At 36.0% G+C, this 17,344-nt stretch overlaps 4 protein-coding genes across 8 annotated transcripts; 3 read left to right on the top strand and 1 right to left on the bottom strand.

The window, feature by feature from the left end:
- The first annotated feature begins 3,774 nt into the window (after positions 1 to 3,774).
- Positions 3,775 to 4,684, top strand: LOC104749314 (FCS-Like Zinc finger 3-like). Its single transcript, XM_010470912.2, has 2 exons — positions 3,775 to 4,034; positions 4,189 to 4,684. Exons 1-2 carry the CDS (start codon positions 3,808 to 3,810, stop codon positions 4,370 to 4,372), a joined length of 411 nt encoding a protein of 136 aa, XP_010469214.2. The 5' UTR covers positions 3,775 to 3,807; the 3' UTR covers positions 4,373 to 4,684.
- An 835-nt stretch (positions 4,685 to 5,519) lies between these two features.
- Positions 5,520 to 12,564, top strand: LOC104749313 (eukaryotic translation initiation factor 4G). 4 transcript variants are annotated; one of them, XM_010470909.3, is made up of 9 exons: positions 5,520 to 6,135; positions 6,225 to 6,367; positions 6,502 to 6,642; positions 6,765 to 6,823; positions 6,902 to 6,958; positions 7,202 to 8,443; positions 8,538 to 11,350; positions 11,794 to 11,988; positions 12,073 to 12,564. In XM_010470909.3, exons 1-9 carry the CDS (start codon positions 5,927 to 5,929, stop codon positions 12,401 to 12,403), a joined length of 5,190 nt encoding a protein of 1,729 aa, XP_010469211.2. In that variant the 5' UTR covers positions 5,520 to 5,926; the 3' UTR covers positions 12,404 to 12,564. The 4 variants fall into 4 exon arrangements, with proteins under 4 accessions (XP_010469211.2, XP_010469212.2, XP_087348148.1 ...); XM_010470910.3 differs by having other exon boundaries at positions 5,627 to 6,135; positions 6,508 to 6,642; XM_087492022.1 differs by lacking the exon at positions 6,902 to 6,958 and having other exon boundaries at positions 5,643 to 6,135; positions 6,508 to 6,642.
- A 346-nt stretch (positions 12,565 to 12,910) lies between these two features.
- On the top strand, positions 12,911 to 14,073 carry LOC104749312 (large ribosomal subunit protein eL43y). The gene is made up of 5 exons (XM_010470908.3): positions 12,911 to 12,973; positions 13,153 to 13,192; positions 13,457 to 13,545; positions 13,630 to 13,712; positions 13,814 to 14,073. The coding sequence occupies exons 1-5, from the start codon at positions 12,971 to 12,973 to the stop codon at positions 13,875 to 13,877; spliced, it is 279 nt and encodes a 92-aa protein (XP_010469210.1). The 5' UTR covers positions 12,911 to 12,970; the 3' UTR covers positions 13,878 to 14,073.
- A 603-nt stretch (positions 14,074 to 14,676) lies between these two features.
- On the bottom strand, positions 14,677 to 16,605 carry LOC104749311 (casein kinase II subunit beta-3). 2 transcript variants are annotated; one of them, XM_087492019.1, is made up of 5 exons: positions 16,156 to 16,605; positions 15,823 to 16,041; positions 15,628 to 15,737; positions 15,346 to 15,511; positions 14,677 to 15,217 (listed from the first exon to the last, which is right to left on the bottom strand). In XM_087492019.1, exons 1-5 carry the CDS (start codon positions 16,370 to 16,372, stop codon positions 15,087 to 15,089), a joined length of 843 nt encoding a protein of 280 aa, XP_087348145.1. In that variant the 5' UTR covers positions 16,373 to 16,605; the 3' UTR covers positions 14,677 to 15,086. The 2 variants fall into 2 exon arrangements, with proteins under 2 accessions (XP_087348145.1, XP_087348146.1); XM_087492020.1 differs by having other exon boundaries at positions 15,349 to 15,511; positions 16,156 to 16,600.
- Between the last annotated feature and the right edge of the window lie 739 nt (positions 16,606 to 17,344).

Raw genomic sequence — 17,344 nt, 5'->3', positions numbered from 1 at the left:
TGACAATTAATATGAAAGAATTTTTTCCATAAAAAAATAGTAACTTCCTTGTAATTTTTTTTTGACAGTGTAGCTTCCTTGTAATTGTTATACGATTATATTATAGAAAAATTTAATAATATTACTATTGTTTTCATTTTTTTGGTTTACTGAAAATTTTAAATATTAGTAAATTAACAAATCTAATGGTAAATATTTTAATAATAATAATAATTTCTAGTATAGTTTTAGTTTTTATATATTAAAATAATGTTAAACTTTGCTATATATGTATATGCCTTTATATTTATATCGTATATTTGTTCTTATATAAAATAATAATTTCGTTTTTTTTTAATTTCATATAGGAATCTATTATATATCAAGATTCTAATTTTAATTATATATTTTAGTTAGATATTTAATGAAAATTTCTGATAGAATATTATATTAAACGATTTAGAGTTTATCATTTATTAACTAGATTAGGACCCGCGGTGTACCGCAAGACAAATTATTTATAACTAAAACATTTAAATTATAAGTTGTATTTATAAGTTTAAACCATATAATACTTAAATATCATTTATTTTTTACATAATATTTATTAATCAATTTAATTAGATATGTTTATTCTCGGAAACCGATAGTGTTAACAAAATAATGAATTGATGTTTTACTCGTTTAACACCAAATTAATGATATTTAAAATTTATAAAAATATCAACAAAACCCGTCCCGCTACATAACTCATTCCCGAGATATTTTAACTCGAACTATATAATCTTAATTTTATATATTTATTGGTTTGTATTGTAAAATATTAGATTGAGTTGATATGTTATTTATTAAGGTTGTAACCATTTACATTTTATAAGATTGACGCTTCTTACAAAGTTTAAATATTTATTATACTTAGAATTCTTAAAACGGTTGAGTATTTCTCATATTTGAAGTTTTGTAAAAGTTTAAATCTATTATTAATAATTTAAAGGTTTTCTAACTTTTTTTAAAAGTTGAAATATATATAATGTTTAAAAGTTTATGAAGTTTCAAATATTATAAATATTTAAACTTTATATTTTTAATATAAAGTTTAAATATTATTAATATTTTTAACATTTTATAAAGTTTAACTTTCTAAAAAATATAAATATTTATAATATTTATACTTTTTATAAAACATAAATATTTTTAAAAGTTTTAAATATTTATTATATTTAACTTTTAAAAAATATTCAAAATAAAGAACAGGAATATACCAAATAAAAGTGTTTTAAGTTTGAATGCCTGATAAATCGAGCTTTCTACTCATTTGTATTATGAATTATTTTGGTCTCTTTTATAGTATGACTCTGAACTATTGCCCAATTTTTTTAGGCGGTGTGGGATATTATACATGTATTTTTAATTCATCTATTGAGTAATACTGTAATATATGTCTGTTTTTAAAAAATTTGTATTACATCATATGCAGGGAAAAATCACAATTTTTATTAATTAAATATATTATAAAATAATTCAAAATAATTTAGATATAACTTTAAATAAAAATGAAAGGGAATCATTTGAATGAAGTACAAAGATTTCCTTATTTTTTTAAATCTTATCTATAATTAACTTTGAATTTTTGGTAACTAATATTAAAGTCAATACAATAAATGTAAAAACTTTCCAAAAAGTATTTTTGAGCAAAAATTGCTGCAAAAATACTAGTGTAGATTATGGTATTTGCTATATTCAGTTTGATTTAATTTGCAAAGTTTGTAAAGTTTTTGTCGGATTAAATATTAATCGATAATGATTGATAGTTTCCTAAATTCTAGGAACACAAAATATTCACCTAACTAATGTGGTTCACTTATGGAAAATCTATTTAAATTTTAGTTTTAAATTGTAACTCAATAACCCACTATAAACGCAGTGGATATTTTTTACCCGGATCCAACTCTCTTAATTCGGGTTATTTTTGCAAAATTGACCGGACGGAAGCACTTATGTACTTCACTTTTACTTATATATGTATAGGGATAGAGCAGAATGTACCTTAATTAAATCCCCTTCAACTGAAAGGCCTTATCAAATTCGAAGGCCTTTGTAAATTTTGTAAATATGTAATTTATCTTATGGGCTAAAAGACTGACACACCCATCTATATTTGGGCTCCAAAATAAATTTAAATACAGTAGATAGAAACAACGTCACTTTATCCCTTATAAATTAGACATATTATTTATTTCTTTTAAGATCCGTTTTGCATTTGTATTTAATTATTTTTTTGAAAATAAGCATTTCTCATGACATGTAAGTATGTAACACGTTATCTTAACGAGTGTTACGAAATAAGATGACTGAGGTTTTAACTTTTAACTTATAATTGTTAAAATGTAAAACAGAATAAGACAAAAAAATGAAGAAGTAGCAAAACTGTCAAAACAGAATTTAATATTTTTGACCAAAAAAGAATTTTAATCTTTAAAAAAAAAAGAACTGTAAAAACTAAAAAAGTTATGGAATGACAAATCCTGGACAACAAATTTAATTGCATGCAAATGGTAGACGATGCGAGTCTCAAACATTTGCGGGTGTTAGTTACTGTCAGGTTACCACATATCATAGACTATGACCTTAGCTGGCGCACGGACGACATGAGCATTATAGTTCGTTCGTGCCACATCAAAGATAGTTCATAGTTGGGGGCTGAGTCACTTACGGAGAACAGAAAGTAGCTGTAATAGGCCTAAGAGACACAAATGAATTGGGCCTTAGTATAAAGTGGGTCATCATCACTCATCTTTTAGTAATTTCTTTTGTCGTGTTGCGAGCTTTGCCACGTCAGATACCAGTTTGATTCCGAACAATGTGGGTCACTCTATAACTCTGACTTGACGGCTTTTGTGGGCCAAACTAATAAATTATTTGTAGTGACGAATATGAGTTAAAAAAAAAATATATTAGTATTATTTTATTTATTATACAATGAACAAAATACAAAACTAATGCAAATGGTTGGAGCTTAAAATTTTATTATTACTCCAACCAGATTTATAATTATCATAAAAAAATAGTGGTTATGAAAAAATATTAATTTAAAAATCTGTTTTTAAAATTTTAAAGTATAACTTATCATAATCTTGTAATCCCTGAATTAAAATACATTTAAACTTGTTTCTTTTGGCTTTTAACAATTGTCAAATTTTCAAATCATGTATTCGAAAAGTCCATCGATCATGCACAATACATGATGCTGTTGGCCAAGAGATATAATAATGGAATCCGGAAAAGGAATTAGGCCAGACTCATTTGATTCCTTCGACGAATGAGGTCCACTCAACTATTCATAATTTATTAAACCAGATATATATTTTTAAAAATTCTATTCTTCTTATAATAAAACACGAATATTATGCTAGCTTATATATTTTCGTAAATCTATCATCCGATAGCTTATCATGCTATATAGACTCTCGTGTTGTCGTTTACACACGCAAAATCGAAAATTAAGGACTGTATTAATAAAGAAAATGTTGTTACGTGATAGTGTGTGTGTCTATGATAACGTTTTTAGCTAGGGAGTTAAAAGGCACTCACCCTAAGCTAAGAAAACTACACTAAACACCACCGAACTCCCTTTTTTAATTTTAATCATTGAATTGTAACTTAAATCACGGATAAAATAAAATATGTGATGGTCATTGGAAATATTTGAGTTTTTAATAGGAATGAACGGTTACGAATAATAATTGATCGACAACCACATAAGCTAACATGTTCCGTGACACAGGCGATCAAAAAGCTGGCTTTCTATATAAGACCCAACACCCCACCATGGTTTATGAGCTTCTTCTTCTTCTTCTTCATTTGACTCCTTGGAACGTCCCATCTCTTCTTCTTGATTCCATTAGCTGTCATCAAGAATCCGAAAACCTCGTAGCTAATATACCAATGGATTCGTATTACGTTGGGTATTTGGACAGCGAGGAGACACACTTTCTAGAATCTTGCTCTCTTTGTCGCAAAACCCTTTCTATCAACTCTGACATTTTCATGTACAGGTACTTAATTCGTTGCTTGCGATCCAAACAAAACAATGAACTTAACAATCGGATACTTATTTCTTCCAAGTGACTGATTAAGCATTTTAAGTTTATGGTTTTGATACTTTGTTCTGATCGATTTCTCTTTCTTTTTTTTTTTTTGTTGTTGCAGAGGAGACATGGCATTCTGTAGCCAAGAGTGTAGGCAAGAACAGATTGAATATGATGAAATTAAATCAAAGAGCTGGAGAAAAAACTCGTCGTCGTCTTCCGGATCATCTCTCTGGAAATCGTCTGATCCGAAAGATTCTGTCGCCTGTGAAACCATACGGACAAAAACTCTCATCATGGCTTAATTAGTACTTATTGCCTCTTCATCCGACCTTTGTAGATTGGATGTGGAACTTCTTAATAAAGAGAGAGAGAGAGAGAGAGAGAGAGAGAGAGAGAGAGAGAGAGAGAGAGAGAGAGAGAGAGAGAGAGAGAACAGAGAAGCCAAAGTATATTATTGGCTGTGAAGTTTTTTTTTGTTCTATCTGCTTAAATTTTTGGTTCTATTTTTACTTTTTACCACCGAGAGAGGAGAAGAGAGATCTTTATGTGTGTTTCTTGATGATTCTCTCCGCTTAAAGAGAAGAAAATAATAATGCAAAACGGAAGTTTCTTTCTTTTTTTGCCCCAAAAAAACAAAAAAAGCATTTTTACAATCCAGCTGGGCTTCTCTTAAATAAAATACGTGGCCCAATGTGAACCTTTGTGGTCTATTAATTAGGTTCTCAGTATTGGGCCTTTTTCATAGAGAGGAATAAGATTACGTAAATCCATCATTTTAAAGATGTTATGAGGTACTTGAACAAGTAACTCAAGTTAATACAATAACTTTTTTTTTTTGAAAAAGAAACTCAAGTTAATACTCTCCCCAAAAAAAGCAAATTCTAAAGTAGACAATAAAGTAATCCACCTAATTGGACAGATAGAGCGATCACCTAACTTTCTACTATGAGGAAAGCTTTATTATGCACAAAATGAATATTTCTACTAATTCTGTCATATCTTAACTCCGAAATCACCTAATTTATATGGACAAGGCTTTATACTTATATATTCAGTCAAAAAAATGTATGATTTGATGTATCAACATAAAAATTGAAAAATTATTCATTAAATAACAAATTATTTTTTTTTGTGCAAAAAAATACAGATATAATGTCGTTTTAAATTAATTATTAGCTTCTTTTATTTTAAAATGTGGAAAATTCAATATTAAGTTTTTTTTTTTTTTTTTTTGGTTATGTCAACGCAAGCTTTTTCTATTCAAACGAAATAACAAAAATATCTTCCACCCTAACCTATTATAATTACATTTTTTCAAAATTGTCAAATCTTTTTTAAAAAAAAATAATTATTGAATTTAAAACATTTTGGCTTAAAAAGAGTTAGTTCAGTTTCTTCGCGATCGCCTGAAACCTCTATTTTGATAATTTCTTAGCATTGACCGGAACAAAAGTACACTTTTTTTTTTGTTGTCAAAAAAAAGAAAAAGAAAAGAGATTAACTTAATTTAATTATCGATTATATCCTTAAGATGTCAGATTATTTACTATTCTGGTACTTCTTTACCATACTAGTCTTTTGTTTTTGTTCACTATACAAATTTTTCCATTTTTTTTTTTTTTGTGATAATAAGGCAGGCATATTGATATTGAGTTGCTCTCTCTACAACGACATTCATCTCTTCTCTCCCCGTCTTTTCTTGGTCCTATAATCATGTCCGTCCAATAAAACCCTAATTTTATCTTTTTTTCCATTTAGCATCGTCGTTTCACTCCATTACAGAGAGCTGTTAGAATTTTTTAGCTTTGCACAGAAAACAAAAAAAACAGTGTGAAGATTATTAGGGTTTGTTATAGATGTCCTACAATCAATCAAGGCCCGACAGAAGCGAGACTCAATACCGTAGAACTGGTCGATCCACCGGTAACCACCACCAACAGCAACATCAGCAACACCGATCTTCGCCCGCCGCCGGTTATGGTAAGGGAGCCGGCGCTCCTCCTTCCCCTGCGCCTGCCCCTTCCCCTGCCCCTTTTGTTGATTCTTCCTTGCCTTCCAATCGCAGGTTCTAATCAAATTTCGATTTTTTTTTTCTTTGGTTTAATTTGGAAGGGACATGGAAATTTTGATCCTTTTATTTGGTATTTACTGCAGTTTTAAGAAGCCTAGCAATGCTCAAGGAGGAGGAGGAGGAGGGCAGCCTAGGGTGAATTTGCCACCTGTGAATCATTCTGTTTCCAAGGATGGTTTGCATCCTAACAATCACAATGGTCCAAATGCACACTCTCGCTCTCAAGGTATGATCTTTAATCCCGGATTAGCTTTTATTTGATCATAAGTTTTTAAATTGGATAATTTCAGATGATTTTGGTCACTGTGTTGAGTGATCGTTTGGTTTTTAAGTCCAACTTATCTTACACTGTTTTGTTAGTTACAGGAGTGTCTGGTGAACCGGTTGTTGGTGGAACAACTGAATCAATCAACAGAAACAGTGGACCTATTCCAAAGGCTCCAACTTCTCAGTCTACCGCCATGACTTTCACGAACAATGATACGCCCAACACAGCTAAAGGTAGCTCTTTTTGAATCTTTTTTGTTGTTGTTGTCACTGAGCATTGAAGCTTGACTAAATTCCTCTGTACATCCTTTGAGGTATAAGTTTTTTTTTTTATCATGATTTTGTTTTTGTGGCAGCCTCTGGAGACGCTTCTCAAGCATTTGCTTTTCAATTTGGGTCTATTGATCTGATGAAGGTATGTTGTTTTTCCTTCCTTCTGTTTGTTAGATTTGTCCATCAACACCTAAACCATCTGCCCTGTTGGTTTTTATAGATTCCTGCTCGAACTAGCTCAGCACCTCCGAGTATGGATGAGCAGAAACGTGCCCAGGTCCACCTTGTAGTATTTTACATCTGCTGTTAATGTGATTGTTGCCTACATGAATGGTTCTTGGTTATAGGATGGCCACTAGTCAGTGTCTCAAACTTCGTTTCTGTGATTCTAAATGCTCTGTTATTTGTATTGTGTTTACTGGGCTTGATGTGATCATTTATCTCCATAAGATATATATATTACATTTTGTTCTGAACTTTTTGCCTTTCGTTTATGACACAACCAACTATTTTTTTGCAGATGCAGCAAGCTTCTTTAAGAACGGCGCCAAATGTGCCGGCTTCTGTACCCAAAAAAGATTTATCAAATAAGGTTGCAGATAATCAGTTGACGAGGAAAGAGGGCCACAATCCATCAAGTGAGAAAGCAGATATTAAAGTCCCACATATATCCCCTCCAAGTCAAACGCAGAAGTCTCCAATTACAAATATTCGCATGCCTGCTGTGCAGACACCATATCAGCATGCTCAGGTTCCTCACCCTGTACATTTTGGTGGGCCGAACATGCATATGCAGCCTCCAGTGGCCGCAACCTCGTTTCAAATGCCAATGCCAATGGGATTATCTATGGGAAATTCACCCCAAATCCAGCCGCAGGTGTTTTTTCAGGGTCTTCCATCACATCCGATGCATCATCAGGGTATGATGCATCAGGCTCAGGGACATGGTTTTGCAACTCCAATGGGTGCTCAGATTCATCCTCAGTTAGGCCACGTTGGTGTGGGTTTGAGCCCACAATATCCCCAGCAACAAGGAGGAAAATATGGTGGGGCACGCAAGACGACGCCTGTAAAGATTACTCATCCTGACACACACGAAGAGCTGAGGCTTGATCGACGTGGTGACCCATATCCAGAAGGCGAATCAGCGGCTTTAAAACAGCATTCTAACACACCTCCCAGATCACAGCCAGTCTCATCATTCCCACGACCAGTCAATTTGGTGCAACCCTCATTTAACTCCAATACTATTATATATCCTCCGGTTTCTGTACCCTTAAATAGTGGTCCAATGTCATCTGCTCAGGCACCAAGATATCCTTTCCCAGTTATTGATGGGTCCCAGAGAGTACAAATTATCAACCAACCTGCTCATACCGCTCCACAGCATATCAGACCTGCAGCTCTGGCACATGTTTCATCTGATTCTTCTTCCTCTGTGAAAGCACGCAGTGCCCAAAATGTGATGTCATCTGCCCTACCTGCTTATGCGAAGGTATCAGTGAAGCCAGCTGGGGCTTCTGAAAAGCTTGGATCACCAAAAGCCAAGTCACATGGAGAAGTTAACATTTCTCTGTCACAGAAGGACGTGGATGCAGGTTCATTGAGCTCTTCACAGCAGCCTAAACCTGGTTTTGTCTCTGTAGTACCTAATTCGTCTGCTCGGCCAGCGACTGAAATTAGAAGAGCGGAAATGGTGAGTGAGTCGATCTCAGCTGAGAATCAGACACGTAGGGTGGAATCCCCTCATAATCTGACTGAGGTATGATACTGTGTTTTGATTTTGGGTATTATTCATTTTTTCTTGTTTATTACTTGATTAAATTACTTTAATTTTTTTGGCGCTGTTTCCTCAGGATCGTGGACAGACTATGCCAGACTCTCTGGTCTCTGTTCCCGAAACAGAAACTGTTGCTGCCAAGGAAAATTCATCACTCCCAGCTAACAACGGGTTTAAGAAGCAACTCATGGAGGTGTCTCCTACATCTGATGCTCCAACGTCTGATTCAGTAGATACAAATATTGACGAATCTATGCAAGGGTCAAGCCATGCCTCATCAGAGATTTCTGGTTCTTCAACTCAAGAGAAAGACCTAAAATGTGATGAACCGACTGTTTCTGATATGGTTGTTGAAAGGTCTGTAATTTCTGTTGAAAAACACGAAACAGTGTCAGGTGTGCTTGAGAAGGCACAGAATGAGGTAGATAGTGCCACAGACGTCTGTCCTGACTCTGAAAACTTGGCTGAAGTTACAGATGGTACGAGCTCTGAGCTTCCACATTCTACGCATATTCAGTCTTCTACTGTTCCTCTTGGACATTCGGAAACGTCATCGAGACATCATGGTGTAGAAAATTCTGGTGATAGTTTGACCTCTGCCCCAGCTACTCTTTCAAAAGATAAATCCGCATTTGAATCGAACACAAGAAGAAATACTTCTACCAAAGGAAAGAAGAAGATAAAAGAAATCCTTCAAAAAGCAGATGCTGCAGGGACAACTTCTGATCTTTATAATGCGTACAAAAGGCCTGAAGAAAAGAAAGAGCCGTTAGAGAGCTCAAATGTTGTTCATGATGTTTCAAACCAGAAGCCGGCACCTGTCATACCTCAGGCTGTTGCTGAAGCCACTGTGGATGCTGAACCAGTGAAAAATGAACCAGAAGACTGGGAAGATGCGGCCGATGTTTCTACACCAAAGTTGGAAACTGCAGATAATTCTATGAATGCTAAGAGAAGTTCCTCAGATGAGGCCAGAGACAGCTGCAGCAATACAGAAAAGAAATACTCCCGTGATTTCCTTCTTAAGTTTGCAGACCTGTGTACTACTCTCCCTGTGGGATTTGACCTTTCGCCTGATATTGCTAATTCCTTGATTTTTGCTTATATGGGTGCATCTCATCATGAACATGATTCTTATCCTACTCCTGGAAAGGTTATGGATCGCCAAGGGAGTAATGCTCGATTAGATCGTCGTCCTACCAATATGGTTGATGATAGATGGACAAAGAATCAGGGTTCTCTTCCAGCAGGATATGGGGGTAACGTAGGTTTCCGACCTGGTCAAGGAGGAAACTCAGGAGTTTTAAGAAACCCTCGTATGCAGGGACCGATTATGTCTAGACCGATGCAACCTGTGGGTCCTATGGGAGGAATGGGCAGAAATACCCCCGACTTATGGCAACGTGGTTCAAATTTCCAACAAAAGGGACTTTTTCCTTCTCCACATGCTCCTATGCAGGTGATGCACAAAGCTGAGAGAAAATACCAAGTGGGTACAGTTGCAGATGAAGAACAAGCAAAACAAAGGCTATTAAAGGGAATCCTGAACAAGTTGACCCCGCAAAACTTTGAGAAACTGTTTGAGCAAGTTAAAAGTGTCAACATCGACAACGCTGTTACGCTTTCTGGTGTCATTTCACAGATATTTGACAAAGCCTTGATGGAGCCTACCTTCTGTGAGATGTATGCAGATTTCTGTGTACATCTTTCTGGGGCGTTACCTGATTTTAATGAGAATGGTGAAAAGATTACCTTCAAAAGATTGCTTCTCAATAAATGTCAGGAAGAATTTGAGAGAGGGGAGAAAGAAGAGGAGGAAGCCAGTAGAGTAGCCGAAGAAGGACAAGTAGAACAAACCGAGGAGGAACGGGAAGAGAAAAGACTCCAGGTGCGAAGGAGAATGCTCGGTAATATTAGACTTATTGGTGAGTTATACAAGAAAAAGATGTTGACTGAGAAAATCATGCACGCATGCATCCAGAAGTTGCTCGGGTTTAATCAAGATCCTCATGAAGAGAACATTGAAGCTCTTTGTAAACTAATGAGTACGATAGGAGTTATGATCGATCATCAGAAAGCCAAGGTCCTTATGGATGGGTATTTTGAGAAAATGAAAATGCTATCATGCAAACAAGAATTGTCGTCTAGGGTGAGGTTCATGTTGATTAATGCCATCGATTTGCGAAAGAACAAATGGCAAGAGAGAATGAAGGTCGAAGGACCAAAAAAAATTGAGGAAGTGCACAGAGATGCTGCACAAGAACGCCAAACTCAAGCTAACAGGCTTTCACGTGGACCCTCGATGAATTCATCAGCAAGAAGAGGACATATGGAGTTTAGTCCTAGGGGGGGAGGAGGAATGCTATCACCTCCAAGTGCCCAAATGGGTGGTTTCCATGGACCACCTCAAGGTCGTGGCTTTAGTAATCAGGACATTCGATATGATGAAAGGCCACCTTATGAGCCTAGGATGGTTCCAATGCCTCAAAGGTCAGTAGGTGATGAGCCTATTACCTTGGGTCCGCAAGGTGGTCTTGGTCAGGGAATGTCTAGAAGGCCTGCACTAGTATCAAACACTTATCAGTCTGATGCTACTCAGGCCGGTGGTGGAGATTATAGGCGACCGGCTGGTGGTTTGAATGGTTTTGGCTCACAAAGACCTGCAAGTCCTGTTACTCACGGACGGTCAAGTCCTCAAGAGCGGGGAACAGCGTATGTCCACAGGGAATTTGCAAGTCTGTCTCGTGCTTCTGATCCGTCACCAGAAGTTTCATCTGCTAGGCAAGTAGTACAAGGGCCATCGTCCACAGTAAACAGTCCTCGAGAAAATGCTTTGTCTGAGGAACGGTTACAAAATATGTCATTGTCTGCAATTAAGGAATATTACAGGTACTATATCTCTCCTTTCTTGCTGGTCATTTGTTACGTTCTCTGCATAGTGATCAGATACTGCCACATTTAGCATAACAGTATATGAAAACCTACGTAGGTACAGTTGGATCAAACTGCAGTTGATTCGTTTACAGTTCGCACGTTTGTTTTACAAGGGCAGATTATCTGATAAAGTGTATATAGTACGTGAAGTAGGTATATTAGAATTGGTTCCTAACAAAACGGATTAATAATACTTAGAAGAGACATTGTTCCTTGTTTTGATAGAATCTTTAATAAATGGTGAACATCTGACAGGTTTGTGCGTTTTAGACCACATGTGACAGTCTGTCCCTTTTGATACTGAATGAAGTGTTGTGTTGTTAGTTTCTATACTTTTGCCGTATTGTGGTCACCTATTTTTTTTTATTGATAAGCACTTTGGTGAGTTTGTTATGCAGTGCCCGAGATGAGAAGGAGATTGGTTTGTGCATGAAAGATATGAATTCACCAGGTTATCACCCAACAATGATTTCTCTGTGGGTATCTGATTCGTTTGAGAGAAAAGACAAAGAAAGGAATCTTTTAGCAGAGCTCCTTGTTAACCTTGTGAAATCTGCTGACAACGCTTTAACCGAGGTCCAACTAGTGAAAGGGTAAGTAAACAAAGCCCCCCCATAAATCTCTCTAAGTCGCACTCCGATCAAATGGGCTTAAATCTGTTGCTGTGTTGTTTACAGGTTTGAATCTGTTTTGACAACCCTGGAGGATGCCGTAAATGATGCTCCGAAAGCAGCAGAGTTTCTTGGTAGAATCTTTGGTAAAAGTGTGACAGAGAAAGTAGTGACATTGACAGAGATTGGTCGGTTAATCAGAGAAGGAGGAGAGGAACCAGGAAGTCTAATAGAGTTTGGGTTAGGCGGAGATGTTCTTGGGAGTGTTTTGGAGATGATAAAGACAGAAGCTGGAGAAGAAGGGTTGGTTGAGATTCGCCGGAGCTCAGGTCTGAGGATTGAAGATTTCAAACCTCATGCACCTCACCGGTCTAAGATATTAGAGAAATTTACTTAGGAAAAAAAAAACAATTGGAACCATCTTTTGAGTTCCTTTTCTTTTTTTATTTTTCGTTCTTTTCTCTTAAAAGTCTTTTCACTTTTTTTAAGTGCTTTGACAGAACTAATTTGTTAAAAAAGGAGTTTCTCTATTTTATTATATAGCAAAACTTTCCAAAATATTTCATTTTTTGGTTAACCTTTCTCTCGTATATATATAACTAAAACTTTAAGAGCACAGTGAGCTGAGCTCAATGTTCTTACAAAATCGTTATAACAAACTTGATTAAATCAGATGAGATCGGTGATATTTAGTGCAAAAGGTTCCAGGATGTGGTGTCACCGTGGTTTAACAAAAAATATTCTGCAGTCCATGTGAAAGAAAAAAACAAAAAAAGGGCTCTTATGTCTTTAGAGTTGGGCTTAGTTGATGGCCCATATATGATGATGGTCATAAGGCCCATATCAAGAAAATGCCCTAACATGATTCGTATATAAAAAGCGCTAAGAGTGGCCAGAGGAACTTGTTCTCTCACTAGGGTTTCTTATCTTACGGCGTGGTGTTCCCTTCCTGCTTGCTCCGAAAATGGTGAGACGCCTCTCCTTTTTTCTCTTCGTTATTGCTCTTATCATCGTTGTAATCCCATAGATAGATAGATATGTAGCCTCCTTCTGTTCTCTCGTTTTGAGATATTTCAAGTTTTGTAGTTGATCTGAGTATTCTTACATTATCCTGACTTCTTTACTCTCTCTTGAATCTTCCCACAGGCGAAGAGAACGAAGAAGGTCGGAATCGTCGGCAAATACGGTAAGCTTCCTCAGTTTGATTTCGATTGGGATGGTAGAATAGGATCTGCAGTTTGCTTTAGTTTTGTAGTTCATTTGGTATAATGTTTCGTAATGAATATTATTTAGATTCGTTCATTTCTCATAGTGGGATGTCGATATGTGAGAGATATGTCGTCTATGGTTTCGATTTACGTTATTGTTTGTTATTTGGGGGTTCAGCTGGTATTGTATATGTATTGTGAGTTTTCTCTTCTTTACACATCGAATGTGGTTTATGATTCAGGAACACGTTATGGTGCGAGTATCAGGAAGCAGATCAAGAAGATGGAGGTCAGCCAGCACAGCAAGTTCTTCTGTGAGTTCTGCGGCAAGGTAAGGGTTCATCTTTCTCTTTTGTTTGTGGTTTCCTGAATCTCTTATGTTTTATTGAATGTGGATTTTAATTTATGGTTTCAGTTCGGAGTGAAGCGAAAGGCTGTTGGTATCTGGGGATGCAAGGATTGTGGCAAGGTCAAGGCTGGTGGTGCTTACACCATGAAGTAAGTGAATCCTCAATTTTTATAAATTTTAGCTTTGTGTTTTATTAATCATTTAGTATCTGTTTTCTGATAAGACTTTGATTCCCTTTTGTGAATTGCAGCACCGCCAGTGCGGTCACTGTTAGAAGCACAATCAGAAGGTTGAGGGAGCAGATCGAGGGTTAAACCTTGTGTGAATTGCAGCACCGCTAGTGCGGTCTCTGTTAGAAGCACAATCAGAAGGTTGAGGTAGCAGACCTGGTGGCTTTTTTTATATTTTGTTTCTTCGTTTTGACAATTGAGTTTTGTAGACTCTTTGCTTTTGTGGTTTTGAATCAAGACTTTATTATTACATTAAGCAGTGAAGGAGGTTTTTATTCAATGTTTGAGTTGGTTTTTAACAAGTGTTCTTGCGATATTTATATCCTTAACTAGCTTTTAAGGTTTGAATCAGTACTGATATCATCGAAATTCAATAATACCTTTTATGTTAAAGAACTATTTTGATACAGGATTTGTTAACTGTAACTTTAACCAACCTTTATTTTCTTAAATAATCATTTCGTCTAGGATTGTTCAAACAGCATCAAGAGTTTTAGGTTAATTTCGTTACAGTACTCTCTCTCGTACTAATACTTTATCGATCAATTTTTATAAAGCGCCATTACCAAAGTGTATTTGCGCGCATTTGATGTTTTTGCTTTCTTTCCCCAGTTCTGGTTCTGATATAGTACTGGAACTAGACAAACGTTATAAATAACCCCTTATCAGACTTTGGGATACTACCAACCAACAACCTAGTACAAATGTTGGATTATCACATTTGCAGTTCAGATTATTTCCTAAACAGAAACGGTGAATAAATTCTTAAAGTTTTGATTTGTTCTAAAATGAAATTGTTCAAACCGGGATGCGCTTGTCTTAAACAAACAAAATTTAGTTGAACTTGGTAACGATCTCTTACTGGGTAAAAAAAGTTGCACGCTTTTTGACTTTTAAACTAAGAGGCTCTTCTGATTAGGAAACAATTTCTGAGGTTTTACATGAAATTAGAAAGACAAATAATAATAAGCTGAGAAGGGAAACAACAGTTAAAAACAAAAATCCAACTAACTGGGGGAAATCTTTTCGGAGACAAACCCCGATAAGTGTCTTTTTTTTTTCCCTCAAAGAGCCAGGCTGTTGTGTTGCGCTTACAAGTTTTCTTGGAGCTTCATTGTAGATTATTTCAAGATTCCATCTTCCAACTTCATTTTAGCTTTCACCCTCTTTACCCAATGATTGATGTATGTTCGTTCATTCAAACCGCAGCTATCGTCTTCCGTTGCTCATCCGGATGCAAAAAACCGAGCCCACTAAAAATGTATCACCATTGAGAATGCAGCGCGGTAAGCTTCATGGTTTGTGTACCTTAAAACCAAAGATTTTTGGGACGTAGTTTTGAGTCGGTTTCTGCGGCTTTAAGTTCCCGTAAGTCATCAGGAACAAGTGAGGGAATGTGGTTCCAAAGTAGGCTCCATCAATATCTGCAGAAGTCAATTAAGGGAAAACGCTAAGATACAATAACACTCATGATCATCAGAGTGTTCTCAACTGAAGCAAAAGCTTTCACTGAAATGGTAAAGCCAAAATTATGAACAGAGAAAAAGGATACTGCCTTGGAATTTAGATCGCGGGTAAGAAATGTCTTCGCATTTTGGGCAGTATATCTTAACAGTACTCGATCTCGGGATGTCGGATTGTCCAACAGGGAGACAAGACTGACCGCAACAGAAAACTCTCGGGCATCTCCCGAAATCACAGTTCTTGTACTTGTCAGTCTAGACAGAGAGATCAGTAAGTAACAAGAGAGAGGTCGTTAAGCAAAAAAACAAAGGAAGTTCAAAAAAAAAGCACCAAAACGTAAACACAAGAGAGTAAAAAAGAAAACACTAACCATTGCAGCCATTCCTTTAGTTGTCAAAATGTAACGAACATGAATAAGACCATAAAGCATCTCAGCAGCTGATTCCACCATTTCATTCTGTTCTTCCGTAAACATCTCACCTAAATCCCCCCCCCCCCCCCAAAAGAATAAGATACTAACTTTTAGAATGTAGTTTAACACAAAAGAAAGAGGGGTAACACTTACTGTTGGAAGATTCGACATCTAAAATGAGATCAAGAGCATAATCATAGTAAGGAACTTGACCACTTAATCCACAAAGATTGAAATCATCTTGAATATAATCTTCATCGACTTCACAGAAGAAATCATTGCCTCTCAAATTACAAAACCAAGAGATCCACGATGTATCATCACCTTCCGATCCACTCACATCAGACCCTTCACTATCACTTTCAGATTCCACTGCAAAAAAAAAAAAAAAAAAAAAACATGAATCATTAAGAACAAAGCAAATTAAATTAAAAACTACCACAACAAAAAACCACAGATGTGAAAGAAAGAAAGAAAGAAACAAACCATCGGGAAGCTGAGATTTAGCAGTTGAGGTAGATGTGAATGAAAAGGGACCTTTGTCTTTAGAAGTGAGAACCCTAGATGTGGTGGTGGAAGCTGAAGATTTCTCTAGTTTCTTATTGAGTGCATCGTTGATTCGTTTCCGATCAATAGCTCCACCTAGGATCTCTGATCTCGACGACCCACCACCACCTCCTCCTCCACTACGTTCCTTGTACATAATTCGATTCCTCCAGAACAAAAATTTTGGAGCTTTAGATTCTCAAAGTCTCAAACTTTCTCAAGCTTTGATAGGAGAGAGACGGAGAAATCTAGGGTTTTCCCTTCTTTTTTTTTTTTTTTAATTTTAATTTTAAATTTATATCAACTTTTTTTGGTTACAGAGTGGAAGACAGGACATAGGAGATGTAAAGATGGTCTCTCTTTCTTGATTTTTCTCCCACTCTTTGTTTTTTTTCTTTTTCTTGTTAGTTTTAATTTTTAATTATATAATGGGCTTCTCTGATTGGGCCTTGTGTGTGTGCTGATGATGATGATGATTCATTGTTAGCAAATAGTGTCGATACTATTTGCTAAAAACTATAAAAAGGCTTCTTTACTTTGCTTTGTATTAATTGTTGTAACTTGTAGCCGTTGGTACCACTTGGGGTATATGATGAACTACTAAAAACATGAGTTTTGGAAGTTGAAACTGAACTGGATTACTCGTCAGAATTGCCAACTTGTTAGAAAGCGTGTACAAATATATGGGCCTAGCCTAACTAAATAAACTGTGATTAGCTAGAATCAGGTAGTTGTTGCTTCCATCAAAGTCGGCCAATACTGGTCGGCCACACAATATGGATTCCATAAATTTTTAACCAAAACGAAAGGTTTTATCATGCATTGGTCAACAGAGCTAGACCGGAGTACTGGACAAAGGTCATCGAATAATAAATTCATCGTGAACATCAAGGAAAGTAAGTTAATGATATTAAAAATCGGACATGAATAGCATGAACTGAACTATTAAATATGTAGTCTAGCTAGAGTTAAATCGTGTTTCAAAGATACTCGAGTCTGTGCTGGCATACGTGGTGCACGACTCTGCATAAAAACTTGTTATATATCATGAATATTTTGTCGCTGCTAATAACTATGATTATGCTCAGTTTTTATGCAAAGTCTCCGTTTTTGATTTTCTGTATCCTAT

The sequence above is a fragment of the Camelina sativa genome, chromosome 16 (assembly GCF_030686135.1).
Source record: "Camelina sativa cultivar CO46 ecotype springtype chromosome 16, ASM3068613v1".
NCBI lineage: Eukaryota > Viridiplantae > Streptophyta > Magnoliopsida > Brassicales > Brassicaceae > Camelina > Camelina sativa.
Note: the sequence above shows the minus strand (reverse complement) of the source record. Positions and strands in the feature narration are given on the sequence as shown.